This window comes from Nycticebus coucang, chromosome 4 (assembly GCF_027406575.1).
Source record: "Nycticebus coucang isolate mNycCou1 chromosome 4, mNycCou1.pri, whole genome shotgun sequence".
Classification (NCBI taxonomy): Eukaryota; Metazoa; Chordata; class Mammalia; order Primates; family Lorisidae; genus Nycticebus; species Nycticebus coucang.
Genome location: NC_069783.1, coordinates 130310877 through 130330261, shown reverse-complemented (window position 1 = coordinate 130330261; position 19385 = coordinate 130310877). Strand labels below are relative to the sequence as shown.

The following is a 19385-nucleotide window of genomic DNA, read 5'->3' as shown; positions in this document are numbered from 1 at the left end:
GTGGGAAGGTCCACGGAGAAGCTCATGGGTTAGGCCAGAAAGTTTCATTTCACTCTCCAGCTACCAGGCAACATCAAGGACTGTGAGCAGTGAAGTGATGGGTCAGAGCGGGGCCAACTGGGCCTGTGGACACAATATGTACAGATGGTGCAGCAGGTCCCCCAAAGCAGCCAGGTCACAAAGAGGTCAAGTCTGTGGAAATGCCCTCATGACTCACTGTCCCCAGAGACGCAGAGCCCTGATCAGCTCCCATAGGCACCATCTGGAGCCCGGCTCCCGGAGCCTGGGTACCAGGGCCGCCACCAAGGGCATCCACTGCCCACCTTGATGAGGTCCAGGTCACACTGCCCCTGCTCGTAGGCAACGTAGGCCAGGTGTGGGTCCCGCCTCTCGCCAAACAGGCCCACCACACGGCTGTCGTAGTAAGGGTTCTCCCTCAGGAAGCCGTCCGGGCTCTCATTGCTGTCAATGTAGATTTTTGCAAGTGCGTTGTGAGTGGTAGGCTCTTCACAGCCCTCCTGAACTCGGGACTCCAGCCAGGGAAGCAGCAACTTGAGCCTTTGAAAGAAGCAGGGTACTGTGAACATCTCAAGGAAGCTCTAGGGCAACCCTGGCCTCCCAGTCTTGCTTTTTGAAACATCCCACGGCCAAAAGTCTGTCAACTCCTGGTTGCTCTAGGGATCAAGATAGACCCGGTTCTCAAATTGACGTCAATGGTTACGTTTTCCCCTAAGTCTTCAATACCAATAGCAAATAACCCATTACTAGATCTAAGATGTTTACAGTTCTGGGTCAGGAGGCTGACCATGAAAGCATCTTGGAGAACGAGTCAGAGACTTAGCAAGAGACTTGACAAGAGAGACACCAAGCAGGGACACTTTACCAATTTCTTTTTTCTACTTCAGCCACCAGCTCATCAGTGGAGAACTGACCTCTCACTGCCATGAGTAAGTTCTTAATCACCTCCTCAGGACAGTCCACGTCAAGCAGCCCTCCAACCACAGCAGGGGTCTGGCTAGGGTTGACCTGGAGGAGTCAAGGGGCGCCTCAGTGCTGCAGCTGCAGGTCACCGTTGAACCTCCCAGGGTTTGACAGGGAGACCCTCTCCGGGCTCCTATTTAGGGCTGAACTGTGTCCTACCAAAATTCCTGTTGAAGCCCAAACTCCCACTGGGACCCTATTTGCAGAGAGGGCATTTCAGGAGGTAGCTAATGGTGAGCGTGGGGCCCTAATCCAGCAGGGCTGGCACCCTTGTCAGAGGAAGAGACACCTGCGGGTACATGTACAGAAGGGCTGCATGAGACGGCAGGGGGGCGGTGGTCTGCAACCCTTGGAGGACAGCCCTCACCAGGAGCCAAACCTGCCAGCACCCCAATCTCGCATTTCCAGCTCCCACAATTGTGAGAAGTAAAAGCCTTCTGTTAAGCCGCCCATCTGTGGCCCTCCATTCCAGCAGACTGAGCAGACTAATAAGCCACCTTGAGACTGACGGGGTCTGAAATGCTCAGGCGTCAGAGGCAGCTCCTTGATTGGAGGCCATAGCCTGCGTCACCTGGGGGCAGACGGCAAGCAGACGGCCGTACCTTCTGGACGTAGGTCTCAATGTACTTTTGCAGATGGTTGCGGTATAAATACAGGATGAGGTCATGCTTGAAGTCGAACTTGTCACACACAATGATGAGGGGAAGCTGGTCTGTGAGCTTGGCCTCCTGAGGGTTCGAAGGCATAGAACAGGTCAGGGAGTGGAGACAGCTGAGCCAGACCCCACAGCTCACAGCCCAGCATGGAGGGCACTTCCTGTGCTGGGAAGTGGCCCACAGGGGACTCGGAATGAGACTTGGTTCTGGATATGCTGTCATGTGGTGTTGTGTTTGCTTTGGGAAACAAGCAGGGGAGAGATGATACTATCTGGTTAAAGACTGTTAAATCTGGCAGTCACACTGTGATTCTAGATATATTTGGGGTTAAGACAAGCAGCTTGTTATTCATAAATCCCTCACAGGCCAGGCTGCTCTCTAGAGCAGTGCACCTGCAGTGAGGGCAGCCTCTTACACCTGTGCATGTTCCCAGAGAGTGATGGCCTTTGGGCAGGACGGCCACAGGCCCCCATAGTCACGCCTCCCTTACACGTCCAGTCTTTGTTTATACTTCCCAGGTTCCCTAGAGTTTTAGGCATGACCATGTGACCTCATTCCCTCCAAGGGAACGGGGACCATGAGGCGACCCATGCAGGTTGCTCCGTGCTCCTCCCTCGTCCTGCTGGCTGGGAAGGCGACATTCTGGGCGATATGTTAAAGACAGCAAAGCAGACAGCAGGCTGGTCCTTGAAGGACGGTGGAAGGGAAAGCCACCCCATTAACCCAAGGCACCCAGGACTGTCACGTGAGAAAGAGGCAGGACTCCTGCCCTTCCTGCCACCAGCACTGAGTGGCCTCTGTGACTGCAGCCTCGCCTCCTCTCACCGGCGGGCATGGTGGTGGCGTGGAGAATCACGGTGCAGCAATAACCTGACTCCTTCCACCCCCATGCCAGACATTTAAGAGCATAGCCTTGAGCTTCTTTCCACAAAGGGTCTTAAAGTGACAGACCGGTTCCTCTAAGAACCTTGAACCATTAAGTGGAGACCTGTCCCCGGGGACTGAGGCAAGACACATCTTGCTTCCACCTTAGGAAGCTCTGCTCACGGTCTCTCCCACCTGCCCCTGGGAGAGAGGCCGTGGGAGGGGCTGGACGCACTGTAGCTCACTGATCTGCTGTGATGCCCCCAGAAGGACAAAGGAAGATGACCAGGCCAGCCTTATCGGGCAGATAGCACACCTGAGAAGAGGCACAGGTGCACGGCAGGTGGGCCGGAGGCTGCAGTTTATCTTCGTAACTCTTGAAGGACTCAAAGAGCTCCACCAGGGGCTGTGTGCCTAGCTGCTTGTGGTACTGAGAGGCCACCTGTACACATAGCTGGAGGTTCTGTGCTCCAGGTTGTAGCAGCTGCTCTCTCGGCAGACCCTCTCCACCTCCTGGACCTGTCCTGCCTTACAGACGGCCTGGATGTATTTCAGATGCACGTCTGGGTCTTGGCTGAAGTTGATGATGGAGCCCAGGAAGTAGAAGAGGCCTGTGAGGAGGGCTCACTCCGTCTCTGTCCTCGTGACACCTGCCTGCCCCCTCCAAAGCCATCGCTGCCCTCTTGCAGGAGCCGGCCATGCTGACCCCCTGGCTCTATGCTCTGGGCAAGGAGGACCCACTCTGTGTCTGTCCTCGTGACACCCACCCACCCTCTCCGTAGCATCGCTGCCCTCTGCTGGCAGCCGACCCTGCCTACCCTGCTCTGTGCTCTGGGTCCCGACAGCACACTCAGAACTCACGACTGAGATGAAGTCTGTTCTGACATCTCCCCCAAACAGGTAGCTAGTCAGATTTCCACCCGGAGAGGCGTACCTGGGATGTTCTGATGTGAAGTATTGGATATTTGGTGTGTGTGGGTTCCTTCTGGGGGCCTAGGTACAGGTTATCTTCAAGAATCATTCCCACTGAGGTGGCTTGAGGGCTGTGCTACTGCTGCTCTACAAAGATGTGCCGGGGACAGGGAGAGTGAGCAGCGGCTCTGGGGTGGGGGGCCTGCACACAAGGAGGCCACGGCCTGACCTGGAGTGGATGGTGGGGTGGCCACCACGTCTGAGCCCCACGGTGAGTCCCAACAGAGGCTAACCCTGCTCTCAGCCACTGCAGGCCCATCAGGAGACACCAGTGACAGTAACAGATAGCACATGTCCCAGAGGACGCTCTTCTCGCTGAGGTCCTTAACTGTAATTGCGAGGTTCTGATGATAGGCTGGGAACAGGCAGCCCCAATGCTACTCTGCCGCCACTCCTGTCCCAGTCCCCCAGTCCTCTGCTCTGGCCTTCCCTGTGGTGTCTTCCGAGGAAGAGGCCTGCTCCCTGGGCAAAGCATAGTGGCTGGATGCCCCACCGGACAGATGCTCAGTCTCTACCCTGAGCAGGCCAGATAGCTCAGCCCTGTCCCCAGCAAAGCACCCACCCTCACTGTAGCTCACTGTTCTGCTGTGATACCCCCAGAAGGACAAAGGAAAGCGACCAGGCCAGCCTCATCGGGCAGATAGCACGCCTGAGAAGAGGCACAGGTGCACGGCAGGTGGGCCGGAGCCGCAGTTTACCTTCGTAACTCTTGAAGGACTCAAAGAGCTCCACCAGGGGCTGTGTGCCTAGCTGCTTGTGGTACTGAGAGGCCACCTGTACACACAGCTGGAGGTTCTGTCTGATGTTCAACAGCAGGGCAACAGCAGGGCACGCAGACACTCTACAGAATCCTCCAGCGACAAGGAGCCAAAGAAACCAACAAGCCCCTAGGAATAAAAAAGTCTGTCGGCTCGGCGCCTCTGGCTCAAGCGGCTGAGGCGCCAGCCACACACACCTGAGCTGGCAGCTTCGAATCCAGTCTGGGCCCGCCAAACAACAACGACAGCTGCAACAAAAAATAGGCGGGCGTTGTGGCAGGTGACTGTAGTCCCAGCTACTTGGGAGGCGGAGGCAGGAGAATTGCTTGAGCCTAGGAGTTAGAGTTTGCTGTGAGCTGTGATGCCACGGCACTCTACCCAGGGTGACAGCTTGAGGCTCTGTCTCAAATAAATAAAATAAAATAAAAACTAATGAAAAAAAAAAAAAGAGTCTGTCCATAGCTGTGCACAGCCTTGAGTACTGAGAAGACTTGGAAAATAACTGGATGTCCCCCATTCCCGCAAGGGTCAAAAATATAAAGAATTTCCACTTAAGGACGGAAAAGCAACTACTATTCACCAGGGGGAAATGTGGGAGCAAGGCGTAAACTTGGGACAAGACATTGTCCTAAATTGCCCATCCCAGAATTCCCCAGTTGGTACCAAAGCTATTTTGCAAACTGGAACATAATCACTATTTTTAGCTTTTGCTAATTGTTTCAGACAGCCCTCCTGGGCTGTCAGTGTTAAAAGGTTGTTTCTGTTCTGCTGTTAGGTCAAGTTACAGGTGGACATTGGAGAGAAAGGCGACACGGGGCCCAGACACCCTGCCAAGTGGGCAGTTTGCGGGCAGGGTGTGACTAGGTCCTAATGTGGCCTCACAGTGACCAGCAGGTACACATCAGGGTGCACCTGGGGCTACCACCGCATGGCCCCAGCCACATGGGAGTGTCTGGGCTGCACTCACCTCAGGGTTGAGCAGGTGTGTGTGGACCAGGGTCCTCTTGATGTCACAGAGGTCAGTGTAGTGCTCCAATGCCCTCTGCAGGAGGCCAGCCTGCTCACACAGCTGGGCCTGATCGTAATGAGTCAACATCTGATTTCCAAGGATGGCATTGGCAACCTGTGAAAAGGTGAGCTCAGTGAGAAAGCCTGATCACTGGCAAGGACTTGGTAGAAGCAGTGGCTCAACTGAGTCTGCAGGGCAGGGCAGAGCTTGGGAACCAGTACTCACGGGCCCTGACCACGGCCACCTTTCCACGCAGAGCCCTGCCATCCTGGAAGTTGCCTCAGAACCTTCACACGAGGCTCCGTCTGATGCCAGCATGCGGCCCAGGTGGCCACGAGGTGGGCGTGTGAGAGGGGCTGAGGCCCCATAACCATCATGACTGAGCTGTGTCCATCATTGCGGAGGTTAATCATTTTCTCCTGGGGTTTCTAAGGCAGGGTAAATGTGAGGGCTCAAGTCTGCCAGACTGTCTTTAATCCTCAGCCCGGAGACTAGTAACAGTCAGAATCAGACTTCAAAGTAACAGACCCTATTGGTGTTCATTAGACTTCACTAGGTTAAAGGCAGAACTGGGAGGTGGGGGTTACATTTAAAAAACAACAAACATACATCCCTCAAAAGAATTTTGATGAGGCTTAACTTTATCTTTAAATAAATAATTGCTGGGCTAAGAACCATTGACACAGTAGCTCTGCTGCCTGCTGAGTGGTATCTAACCAGTCTGGTTAAGGCTGGGGCAAATGAGGAGGCTGCGTCTGGTCCCCACTCTCATACCCACTCCGTCCTCTCTGTGGATTCAGCGCCTGGGCATGTGAGCATGGGCACTGTGTGACTCTGCCTCACGACTCTGCCTCGTGGAGAAAAAGCAACTCAACGTGGTCAAAGGAGAGTGTAAGAAGTTGAGACAAGGCAGGTCAACACACGCAGTCTCTGTGCAGAATGTTGGGGAGCAGCTCCCAGGTTCCTGAGTTGCCCTCTCAGAGGTTTCTAAGATGTGCTCAGAGAAGCAGAAGGCCATGAGGAAGAACAATGTGAAGGCATGGAAAAGCAGACAGGGCCCGTTAGGACAGAGAAAGGAAAACCTACATCCCTCCCACAGGGCAAACAAAAAAGAGGTTCAAGGATCCCAGTGCAGGGCTCGGTACCCGTAGCACAGTGGTTACAGCATCAGCCACATACACCGATGTTTGAACTCAGCCTGGGCCTGCTAAACAACAATGACAACTGCAACAAAAAATAGCCGGTGTTATGGTGGGCGCCTGTAGTCCCAGCTACTTGGGAGGCTGAGGCAAGAGAATTGCTTAAGCCCAAGAGTTTGAGGCTGCTGTGAGCTGTGATGCCACAGCACTCTACCCAGGGCGACATAGTGAGACTCTGTCTCCAAAAAAAAAAAAAAAAAATAAGCTATATATTCCATTTTTTAGCAGTTCCGCCTGAAATTTTAACATGAATACTTAATCTATCATTACCTTTATCTTCCTCTTAAACAAACAAAAAGGACTCAGAATACCACCTCCCAACTTACACTCAGCCATTAAAAATTTTAGTTCTTTTTTTCTAACACCACAGACACTTTTATGGTCTTACACACCCACTACTTTTATTCCTTCTTGTCCCCACATAGGATTGCTCTCCTTCCCCCTAAAACACATTCATTATAATTTCCTTTAGTGCAGGTCTGTTATTGCAAAGTCTCTCCTCCAATCTGCATGAAAATATCTCTAGCTGGTGTCATGTCTGTAATTCTAACACTCTGGGAGGCTGAGGCAGGTGGATTGTTTGAGCTCAGGAGTTCTAGGCCAACCTGAGCAAGAGTGAGACCCCATCGCCAATAAAATAGAAAAGAAAATAGTGGAGTGTGGTGGTGGGTGCCCGTGGTCACCCCTACTCGGAAGGCTGAGGCAGGAGGATCTCCTGAATGAAGCAGTTTGAGGTTGCTGTGAGCTGTGATGCCATAGCACTCTACCAAGGGTGACAAAGTGAGATTCTGTCTCAAAAAATAAATTAAAAGGAAAAAAAAAAAAAGGATCCTCACGCACCCAACAGGCCTCCTTCGGCATTTTTCTTGTTCTCTTCTGCGTATCACCCCCAAATCAAAGGGGAACACCCCAGCCTGTCCATTGTAGGGAGACTGGGAGAGATGTGGACTGGCAAAAAACATAGTCGTCGCTATGAAAAAGGAAAAGGAGAAGGAGATGATGAGATGATGAGAGTAAATTGGATCTAGCGCCTTTTTTTCCTTGTCTATAAAGCATTTACACCCCCCCCATACAACTCCTTTTAAAGGAAACAACTGAAATGGGGGAGTGAAGAGAGGGAAGGAAGGAGGGGGTTGGGGGTCCCAGTGTATGACACACCTCAGGTACGAACCCAGCCCAGGAGACCTAAACAGGAATGACAACTGCAACAAAAAATAGCTGGGCGTTGTGGCGGGCGCCTGTAGTCCCAGCTACTTGGAAGGCTGAGGCAAGAGAATTGCTTAAGCCTGAGAGTTTGAGGTTCCTGTGAGCTGTGATGCCACGACACTCTACCGAGTGTGACACAGTGGGACTCTGTCTCAAAAAAAAAAAAAAAAAAGAACAATGAAATGTAAGGTTATGTAAGATTTTAAACTGTTTTTAAACTATTCAGTGTTTTTTCTTGTATAGTTAACACATTACCGAATGTGTCTTTAGACAGCCCTGTCCTGGTGGTATTTTCAACAGCCACTAACTTGCCTGGTACAGTATGGGGGTTGTAAATTGCCACGTAAATTTAAAGCAGGTTCTTGGTGCACAGCACAAATTAGTTCTATTTGGGATGGTAGTTTTTTCATCTTTAGTTGTTTCTGATGCAGCTTATACGAAATTATTGTTGTTCTATTAACTGAGTATCACTCGGTAACAGCAGGAAAAAAGTTGCAGCTGTTTTGTTAACATTCTGAATATCTCCAGGCAAATACAAGGTTTTTATTAGTTAAAAAGAAAAATCTAACCAGTTGCTAATCTTGAGATGCATTCCTGGGGGCCCTGCCTTGCCAGCTGGGGCATTCTTTCCCAGATCCAAATGCAGCACTAGTCAAATACAGAGCGGCCAGGGCCACGGTCAGACTGTGCCCTGTGCCAGGGCCAGGCACATCCTGGGCTCCCACAGACTATGCCATGGAAACCAAGTCCTGGGACGGAGCTCCAGAATGCCCAGCACTCACCTGCTCCTGTCCTTCATTTCCTTCAGATCTATCCCTCCTGTTCTCTTGTTTTCAAACCTTTCCCCTTCCTATGGCAACAGTGTATTTTACAGAGGTTAGAAAACAGAAGCAGCAAAGAGAGAAAATATCATGTAGCTGCACCATCAGAGAAGGCTGCCCCACATCTGGGCATGTGTCTGGAGCCTGCCAGCACTCTGCCCAGCCACTTGCATGCCACACTGCCCCTGAGGGGTGTGGGCGGCCTGAGGGCTGGTATGCTGAGTTATCTGGGTGTGGGTTCTATTTCAAACTCATTCACTAAAAACTGTTACATATAATCACTAAGTCACAAGAATCCCACAGGACACCAGGAAGTGCATTAACAGACTTTGTCCTCGAGGTTCAGCAGGACTCAGGATCAGCAGCTAGCTCACAGCTTTGAATGAACTGCAGCGATAGAGCTGTACAACTAACAGGTTGTTTCCTAATTATAAAAACAATGTGGGATTCTAAAGAAAAAACAAATCAGAAAAAAAAAGAACAAAGTGAACTTCTATACATAATCATCCACACTTTCATATGAAAGATAAAACTCAACTATTTGTCCAGGATGAAGGAGGAAAGAGGACGGGGAGGGGAGACGGTGAGAGGGTGGGTAATTGGTGGGACCTCACCTATGGTGTATGCTGCAAGGGTACATGTCAAATCTATTAAGTCTTTTTTATTTATTTATTGTTGGGTAAAGTCCCTCGTGCAATCGTGTCTTGCCCCCAGAAGGTGTAGCACACACCAAGGCTCCAACCCCCTCCCTCCTTCCCTCTCTCTGCTCTTCCTTTCCCCACCCCCACGTGACCTTAATTGTCATCAATTGTCCTCATATCAAAATTGAGTACATAGGATTCATGCTTCTCCATTCTTGTGATGCTTTACTAAGAATAATGTCTTCCACTTCCATCCAGGTTAATACAAAGGATGTAAAGTCTCCATTTTTTTTAATAGCTGAATAGTATTCCATGGTGTACATATACCACAGGTTATTAATCCATTCCTGGGTTGGTGGGCACTTAGGCTGTTTCCACATTTTGGCGATTGTAAATTGAGCTGCAATAAACAGTCTAGTACAAGTGTCCTTATGATAAAAGGATTTTTCTTTTTTTTGTAGAGACAGTTTTACTTAATTGCCCTCGGTAGAGTGCCATGGCCTCACACAGCTCACAGCAACCTCCAACTCCTGGGCTTAGGCGATTCTCCTGCCTCAGCCTCCCGAGTAGCTGGGCCTACAGGCGCCCGCCACAACGCCCGGCTAGTTTTTTGTTGCAGTTTGGCCGGGGCTGGGTTTGAACCCGCCACCCTCGGCATATGGGGCCGGCACCCTGCTCACTGAGCCACAGGCGCCGCCCGAGAAAAGGATTTTTTTCCTTCTGGGTAGATGCCTAGTAATGGGATTGCAGGGTCAAATGGGAAGTCTAGCTTGAGTGCTTTGAGGTTTCTCCATACTTCCTTTCAAAAAGTATTAGTTTGCAGTCCCATCAGCAGTGTAAAAGTGTTCCCTTCTCTCCACATCCACACCCGCATCTGCAGTTTTGAGATTTTGTGATGTAGGCCATTCTCGCTGGGGTTAGATGGTATCTCAGGGTGGTTTTGATTCACATTTCTCTAATAGATAGGGATGATGAACATTTTTGATATATTGATATATGGAATTGTTGGCTTTTTTCATGTGGATTAATTTGAGTTCTCTATAGATCCTGGTTATCAAGCATTTGTCTGATTGAAAATATGCAAATATCCTTTCCCATTGTGTGGGTTGTCTCTTTGCTTTGGTTGTTGTCTCCTTAGCTGTACAGAAGCTTTTCAGTTTAATGAAGTCCCATTTGTTTATTTTTGTTGTTGTTGCAATTGCAATGGCAGTCTTCTTCATGAAGTCTTTCCCCAGGACAGTATCTTCCAGTGTTTTTCCTATGCTTTCTTTGAGGATTTTTATTGTTTCATGCCTTAAATTTAAGTCCTTTATCCATCTTGAATCAATTTTTGTGAGTGGGGAAAGGTGTGGGTCCAGTTTCAGTCTTTTACATGTGGATATCCAGTTCTCCCAACACCGTTTATTGAATAGAGTCTTTCCCCCAAGGTATATTCTTGTTTGGTTTATCAAAGATTAGGTGGTTGTAAGATGTTAGTTTCATTTCCTGGTTTTCCATTCAATTCCAAGCGTCTCTATCTCTATTTTTGTGCCAGTACCATGCTATCTTGACCACTATGGCTTTGTAGTACAGCCTAAAATCTGGTATGGTGATGCCCCTGGCTTTGTTTTTATTACTAAGAACTGCCTTAGCTATACGGTTTTTTTTCTGGTTCCATACAAAATGCAGAATCATTTTTTCCAAATCTTGAAAGTATGATGTTGGTATTTTAATAGGAATGGCACTGAATAGGTAGATTGCTTTGGGAAGTATAGACATTTTAACAATGTTGATTCTTCCAATCCATGAGCATGGTATGTTCCTCCATTTGTTAATATCCTCTGCTATTTCCTTTCTGAGGATTTCATAATTTTCTTTATTTTATTATTATTATTATTATTATTATTATTATTTTTTGTAGAGACAGAGTCTCACTTTATGGCCCTGGGTAGAGTGCCGTGGCATTACACAGCTCACAGCAACCTCCAACTCCTGGGCTTAAGTGATTCTCTTGCCTCAGTCTCCCGAGTAGCTGGGACTACAGGCGCCCGCCACAACGCCCGGCTATTTTTTTTGGTTGCAATTCAGCTGGGGCCGGGTTTGAATGCACCACCCTCGGTATATGGGGCCAGTGCCCTACCGACTGAGCCACAGGCGCTGCCCCATAATTTTCTTTATAGAGGTTCTTCACTTCCTTCGTTAGGTATATTCCTAGGTATTTCATTTTCTTTGAAACTATGGTGAAGGGAGTTGTGTCCTTAATTAGCTTCTCATCTTCACTGTTATTGGCATATACAAAGGCTACTGACTTGTGGACATTGATTTTATATCCTGAAACATTACTGTATTTTTTGATGACTTCTAGGAGTCTTGTGGTTGAATCTTTAGGATTCTCTAAGTATAAGATCATGTTGTCAGCAAAGAGGGAGAGTTTGACCTCCTCTGCTCCCATTTGGATTCCCTTTATTTCCTTGTCTTGCCTAATTGTATTGGCTAGAACTTCCGGCACTATGTTGAATAGTAAAGGTGACAGAGGACAACCTTGTCTGGTTCCAGTTCTAAGAGGAAAAGCTTTCAGTTTTACTCCATTAAGTAAAATATTAGCTGTGGGTCTGTTATAGATAGCTTCAATCAGTTTTAGAAATGTGCCACCTATGCCTATACTCTTCAGTGTTCTAATTAGAAAAGGATGCTGGATTTTATCAAATGCTTTTTCTGCATCTATTGAGAGGATCATGTGATCTTTATTTTTGCCTCTGTTAATATGGTGGATAACGTTTATGGACTTGCGTATGTTAAACCAGCCTTGCATCCCTGGGATGAAGCCTACTTGATCATGATGAATGACTTTTTTGATGATAAGCTGTAATCTATTGGCTAGGATTTTGTTGAGAATTTTTGCATCTATATTCATGAGTGAGATTGGTCTGAAATTCTCCTTTTTGTTTGGGTCTTTTCCCGGTTTTGGTATCAGGGTGATGTTTGCTTCATAGAATGTGTTGGGGAAGATTCCTTCTTCCTCAATTTTTTGGAATAATTTCTGCAGTACAGGAATAAGCTCTTCCTTGAAGGTTTGATAGAATTCTGGAGTGAAGCCATCTGGACCAGGGCATTTTTTGGTTGGAAGATTTTTTATTGTTTCTTTGATCTCAGTGCTTGAAATTGGTCTGTTTAGGAGCTCTATTTCTTCCTGGCTAAGTCTAGGGAGAGGGTGCGATTCCAAATATTGATCCATTTCTTTCACATTGTCGAATTTCTGGGCATAGAGTTTCTGGTAGTATTCAGAGATGATCTCTTGTATCTCTGTGGGATCAGTTATTATTTCCCCTTTATCATTTCTGATTGAGGTTACTAGAGATTTTGCTTTTCTATTTCTCGTTAGTCTGGCCAATGGTTTATCTATTTTATTTATTTTTTCAAAAAACCAACTCCTTGTTTCATTAATTTTCTGAATGATTCTTTTGTTTTCCATTTCATTGATCTCTGATTTGATTTTGAATATTTTTTTTCTTCCACTGCGTTTAGGCTTAGACTGTTCTTCTTTTTCTAATTCCATAAGATGGCTTGTAAGTTTGTTGATGCATTCTCTTTCTGTTTTTCGAATGTAGGCATCTAAAGTGATAAATTTTCCTCTCAAAACTGCTTTTGCAGTATCCCACAGGTTTTGGTAGCTTCTGTCTTCATTGTTGTTATGCTCAAGGAAGTTAATGATTTCCTGTTTCTTCCTGCACCAATCTGTTATTCAACGAAGGCTGTTTAATTTCCATGCCCTTGTGTGGGGTTGAACGTTTTTGTTAGAGTTGAGTTCCACTTTTAGTGCCTTATGGTCTGAGAAGATACAAGGTAAAAATTCAATTCTTTTTATTCTGTTAATATTTGTTTTGTGTCCCAGGATATGATCAATTTTGGAGAATGGGATGCTCCATGGGATGCTGAGAAGAATGTGTATTCTTTATCTTTGGGATGGAGTGTTCTATATGCGTCTATCAAGCACAGCTGTTCTAGGGTCTCATTTAAATCTCTTACATCTTTGTTTAATTTCTGTTTAGAGGATCTGTCCAGCTCTGTAAGAGGAGTGTTAAAGTCCTCTGTTATTAGGGTATTATTGGGTATCATATTGCTCAGACTGAGTAAGGTCTGTTTCAAGAATCTGGGAGCATTTAAATTGGGTGCATAAATATTTAGAATTGAAACGTCTTCTTGTTGTATTTTTCCCTTGACTAATATAAAGTGACCATCTTTGTCTTTTTTTACTTTAGTTGCTTTAAATCCATATGTATCTGAAAATAAGATTGCAACTTCCCTTTTCTTCTGAATTCCATTTGCCTGAAAAATTGTCTTCCAACCCTTGACTTGGAGTTTTAATTTGTCTTTTGAAGCTATGTGTGTTTCTTGCAGACAGCAAATGGATGGCTTGTGTTTTTTAATCCAGTCAGCCAATCTATGTCTCTTTAGTGGGGAATTCAAGCCATTAACATTTATTGATATAATTGATTAAGTGTGGTAGTGTTCTATTCATCTTATTTTGTGAGACTCCATTGCTTAGTTTTATCTTTTGCATCAGTGTGGAGGTTAGGTTCTGTCCTTTAATTTCTGAGTTCTCACTTTGATGCTGATCCATTGTGATGGTCAGTGTGCAGAACAGGTTGAAGTATTTCCTGTAGAGCTGGTCTTGTTGTGGCAAATTTCCTCAATGTTTGTATATCCTTAAATGATTTGATTTCTCCATCAATTTTAAAGCTTAGCTTAGCAGGGTACAGAATTCTGGGCTGCAAATTGTTCTGTTTAAGTAGATTAAAGGTAGATGACCATTGTCTTCTTGCTTGGAAAGTTTCATTAGAGAAGTCTGCAGTCACTCTGATGGATTTTCCCTGTAGGTCAACTAGCGCTTACTCCTGGCAGCTTGCAGAATCTTTTCTTTTGTCTTGACTTTGGACAGGTTCATCACAATGTGTCTTGGAGAAGCTCGGTTAGAGTTGAGGTGACCTGGTATCCCTATGAAAGCAGTGTGTCAGAATCTTTGGTGATATTTGGGAAATTTTCATTTATAATATTCTCTAGTATGGCTTCCATTCCTCTGGGACATTCTTCTTCCCCTTCTGAGATTCCTATAATTCGTATGTTGGAACATTTCATAAAGTCCCATAATTCTGACAGTGAACGTTCTGCTTTCTCTCTCTTCTTTTCTGCCTCTTTTACTATCTGAGTTATCTCAAGAACTTTTTCCTGTACCTCTGAAATTCTTTCTTCTGCATGGTCTAACCTGTTGCTGATACTTTCCATTGCACCTTTAAGTTCCCTAATTGACTGCTTCAGTTCCTTCAGCTCCACTATATCCTTTCTATATTCTTCATATCGTTCATCTCTTATTTGATTCTGTTTTTGGATCTCCTTTTGGTTATTTTCCACTTTATTAGCAGTTTCCTTGTTTCCATCATTTCCTTCATTGTTTTCATCAGGGGTATTCTAATTTCCCTTTCTGTCATTCCTAACATTTCTTTATAGGTGGAATCCTCTGTAGTAGCTACCTCATGGTCCCTTGGAGGTGTTGCTCTGGACTGGTTCTTCATGTTGCCTGGAGTTTTCTGCTGATTCTTCCTCATGAGTGATTTCTTTTATCTGTTTCCTTGCCCTAATTTTCCTTTCACTTTCTCTTGCTCTTTAAGTTCCCGTGCCTGTGGACTAAGGTTTAGATGAGTCCTTTTGGTACAGGAGCAGAAGGATGAGAAGGTTGAAGCGCAAGAAGGGATATAAGAAAGAAAAAGAAAGAAAGAACGAAAAGAAAATAGAGAAGGGAGAGGGGTTGGGTAAAGGGAATATTGACAAAAAGAAGAGAGGCACAGAAAGAGGGAGACAGAGCAATATAGGTATACAGTAGGGTACTTTGACACAATCTTAAAAAAAACCCAACCCCTGGGGGTGCTGGGTTGGGTGGTTCCCTTGAGGTCAGCAGCTCTTTGCTAACTTGATCGGACACAGTACCCCACCTCCACCAAGTAGACAGGAAAGACAAAAATGCTATAAATCAAACCAAAACCAGCAAACAGAAAACTTTATGGGATAAAATTGGGTGAAAAACCAAATAATAGGGGTAGAAACACTAGCAAAAATGAAGTTGTAATTATTGAAAAAGGCAGTAATGGGAAATTGTATTTAAACTAGAAAAATGGAGAAAGAAAAGAAAAAGAAGAAAAGACACAATCTGTATGGAAAAGGTTGAAATCAAAAAACAAAACAACAACAAAATAAACAAAAAACAAACAACAACAACAACAAAAAGAAACCACCACAAACAAAGCAGTATATATATCTTGTTGAATATTATCTGGGCAACAGGTGGTCTTCTGGGGTATGCGATGTTAATCACAATGCTGATATGACTGGAGGCCTCCGCTGATTTCTCAAACCCCACTGGGTGGAGACCCTAAATCTCTCCTCAGCCCTCTTAAAAGGCACTTTAAACTTCTAAACTTGGCTAAGCAGAAGGTTTCCCAGGAAAGTGCTTGTCGCTGGGATCACTGCTGAAGTGGCTATCCACTTACCCAGTGTGCCAAAACCGGTCTCACTCTGCCCCTGAGTTAAGGCTGAGGGTTAAGGCTGTAAGGCAGCTCAGTCCCCGCCTTTAGGCTGCTTAGTCACTAGGTTACCAGCTCCCGCCCAATTCTTGGCCTGCGACCCTGAGGGCGGAGCTTGCCGGAGCAGTTCTCTCACAATGGCTCCCTGCGGCCCATAGCCAAACACTATTAGCTCCCTCTGGCTCAGCTGCATAGTCTGGAGCCCTAGACAACACCCAAAGTTCTCTGCACTCCTGCTCGAGCTCTCCCCAAGGTAGTTCACCTGAGTGCCAAGTCCAAAAACACCAAAACAGTTCACAGGTAAGGCCTTTCCGGTTTGCAGTCTCGCTGCTGCTGTACTTACAGCTGCTGGTGGGATTAGACCGATTAAACACACGCAACCACTTGCCGGTTTTCCACTGTTTTTGTCCTCGTCTTGGGGTCCAGAAGTCTCTTGCTGACTCCCTGTATCCTCAAAAGGATGATTATAGGCAGATCCCCCCAGCCAGAGATGCCTGGAGTCTTATCTCCCCTGACTCACAGTGCCCAGTTGCAGGGAAGCTGTTACTCGGCCACCATCTTGCTCTCTCCTCCCAAATCTATTAAGTCTCAACACAATAATTAAGTGAGTGAGGTGAAGGCTATGTTAACCAGTTTGATGCAAGCATTCCAAATTGTATATAAAATCAGCACATTGTACCACATAAATGCATTAATGTATACATTTATGATATAATAAATTTTTTTTCTTTTCTTTTTTTTTTTTTTTTTTGTAGAGACAGAGTTTCACTTTATTGCCCTCGGTAGAGTGCCGTGGCGTCACACAGCTCACAGCAACCTCCAACTCCTGGGCTTAGGCGATTCTCCTGCCTCAGCCTCCCGAGTAGCTGGGACTACAGGCGCCCGCCACAACGCCCAGCTATTTTTTGGTTGCAGTTTGGCCGGGGCTGGGTTTGAACCCGCCACCCTTGGCATATGGGGCCGGTGCCCTACTCACTGAGGCACAGGCGCCGCAGTAAACTTTTACAATGTAGCCACGCAGACAACCTTCGTTCACCACTTGGTATTAATCCTCTTGAATCCTTTTCCTGCGTATATGTTCACATTTAACGCTCAAAGCATCTCCACGCGATCTGCCCCCCCACAACTTTCAGGCTGAGAAACTGTCCCATCACAATCAGACACTACTGCACACCTATTAACATGGATTTTTTTTTGTTTGAGACAGAGCCTCAAGCTTTTACCCTTGATAGAGTGCCGTGGCATCACAGCTCACAGCAACCTCAAATTCCTGGGCTTAAGCGATTCTCTTGCCTCAGCCTCCCAAGTAGCTGGGACTACAGGTGCCCACCACAATGCCCAGCTATTTTTTGGTTGTAGTTGTCATTGTTGTTTGGCAGGCCTGGGCTGGGTTCAAACCTGGGTGTATGTGGCTGGCGCCTTAGCCGCTTGAGCTATAGGTGCTGAGCTGGCTTTCCTTTTTTTTTTTTTTTTTTAAAGGAAAGTAATTTTTGGCAAGGATACGGAGAAACTGAAGCCCTTGTAAACTACTGGCAGTAATATAAAATGGTGTAGCCTCTTGGAACACGGCATGGCAGTTCCTCAAAAGTGGAACAGAGAATTATCATACGATGCAGGAATTCCATGTCTGGGTACATGCCCAATGGTCTTGATGAGCTATTTGTACCCCCATGTTCACAGCAGCACTATTCACAATAGCAAAAAGGTCGAAGCAACCCAAACGTTCATCAATGAATGAATAAACAAAATGTTACAAGCATACACAATGAATAATAGTATTTAGTCTCAAAAGTGGAGGAATTTCTAACACATGCTACAGCATGGATGAATTTTGAAAATAATGTGCTAAGCGAAAAAAACAGATAAAAGGACAAATATTTCACGATTCCATTTGTGTGAAGTAACTAGAATAGGCAGATTCACAGGGAAAGAGAAAGAGCTGGGGGCATGGTGGGGAGGGAGGGGCTCGCTTAACAGACACAGCGACATATGGGTTTGGGATGGTAAGAAGCACATGAACCCCTTGGAAACTCATTTAATTATAATCTCTCTCTCTTTTTTTTTTTTTTTTTGTAGAGAGAGAGTCTCACTTTATAGCCCTCGGTAGAGTGCCGTGGCATCACACAGCTCACAGCAACCTCCAACTCCTGGGCTTCAGTGATTCTCCTGCCTCAGCCTCCCAAGTAGCTGGGACTACAGGCGCCCATCACAACGCCCCGCTATTTTTTGGTTGCAGTTCAGCCGGGGCTGGGTTTGAACCCGCCACCCTCGGTATATGGGGCCAGCACCTTACCGACTGAGCCACAGGTGCCGCCCTATAATCTCATTTTTATTTGCATTTTTATAAAGAAATTGTACTATGATGAGATATTCTATTTAAATTTTTCCAATTGTTTTGGCTATTGCTTTCCTATGACTAGGAAATATTGTGACAATTACTGAATCTGTTCTATTGTATTCTTTTATCACAGTTGTAGTATAACTTCATAATAAGCACAATACTTTCCAAAAAAAAAAAAAGAAGTTATGGAAAGACACAGCGGTCATGGTGGCTCCATACTGTGAGTGTTCTTAATGCTGCCCTATCACACACCTAAAACTTGTAAAAATGGTCAGCTTTGTTATGTATGTTTTACCACAGTGGGAAAAAAAGAAGACAGGAAAAAAAAAGAAGACAGGAAAAAAAAAGAAGACAGGTCTTGCACCACGACATCTGGGAGCCCCTATCAGGAGAGTCACGGAGGCACCCACTGAGAAGCAGAGACAGACAGACACACACAGGGATGGCCAGCCCACAGCCGCAGGCAGGTCTGCAGGTCCCAGGCTGGGGAGTGACATGCACTCTGCTCCTGGTGTCAGCACAGATGTGCACTGCGGACCCCACGCTGGGTAGTGACAGGCGCCCTGCCCCTGCCCCATAGACTGTGCCCCCAGCTCTTTCTCTTTCCCTGTGAATCTGCCTATTCTAGTTACTTCACAGTCAGCACAGACGTGCCACTGAGGATCCCAGGCCGGAGAGTGACAGGCGCTTTGCCCCTGGTGTCAGCACAGATGTGCACTGTGGGCCCCACTCCAGGGAGTGAGAAGCGCTCTGCCTCTGGTGCCAGCATAGACGTGCACAGCGAGTCCCAGGTTGGGGAGTGACAGGTGCTCTTCCCCTGGTATCAGCACAGACGTGCACTGTGGGTCCCAGCCCGGGTGTGACAGGTACTCTGCCCGTTATCAGCACAGACGTGCCCTGTGGGTCCCAGCCTGGGTGTGACAGGTGCTCTGCCCCTGGTGTTAGCACAGTTGTGCCACTGCGGGTCCCAGCCCGGGTATAACAGGTGCTCTGCCCCTGGTGCCAGCATAGACGAGCGCTCGCCTGGGGTGCGTGGATCAGGTTTATCTCCAGCAGCCGAGTCTGCAGGGGCCCCTCTGCTGGGCGATTGTCCTTCAAGGTGTCCAACAGGAAGCACGTACACTGCTGAATTAAACCGGTTTCCATGAAAACGTCCACAATCTGAAACAGATCCGAGCAAACAGATCCACATTTTCACTCGAAGGAAACAGGGTTTTCTTTTCCTACTGAAATGGTTCCTGAAATAGAATCTTGTTTAGAAATTCAACAGAGTTCCTCCCTTCGCGTCTTTTTATGTCATTGAAATTCTTGTAATTTAATTCATGGCCATTATAGATAGAAATGAAATCTATCATTGTGAAATCCCATCACCTACGTCCTATT

At 46.7% G+C, this 19385-nt stretch overlaps 1 protein-coding gene across 1 annotated transcript in view; it reads right to left on the bottom strand.

Annotated features, from left to right (window-relative positions):
- The window catches only part of CLTCL1 (clathrin heavy chain like 1), a 131655-nt gene that overhangs the window by 50332 nt on the left and 61938 nt on the right, over positions 1-19385 (bottom strand). Inside the window, 9 exon segments of the mRNA XM_053587525.1 lie at positions 324-558; positions 884-1026; positions 1584-1709; positions 2550-2555; positions 2952-3112; positions 4172-4295; positions 4298-4360; positions 5199-5354; positions 19026-19163. Coding sequence (XP_053443500.1) covers positions 324-558; positions 884-1026; positions 1584-1709; positions 2550-2555; positions 2952-3112; positions 4172-4295; positions 4298-4360; positions 5199-5354; positions 19026-19163 — 1152 coding nt within the window.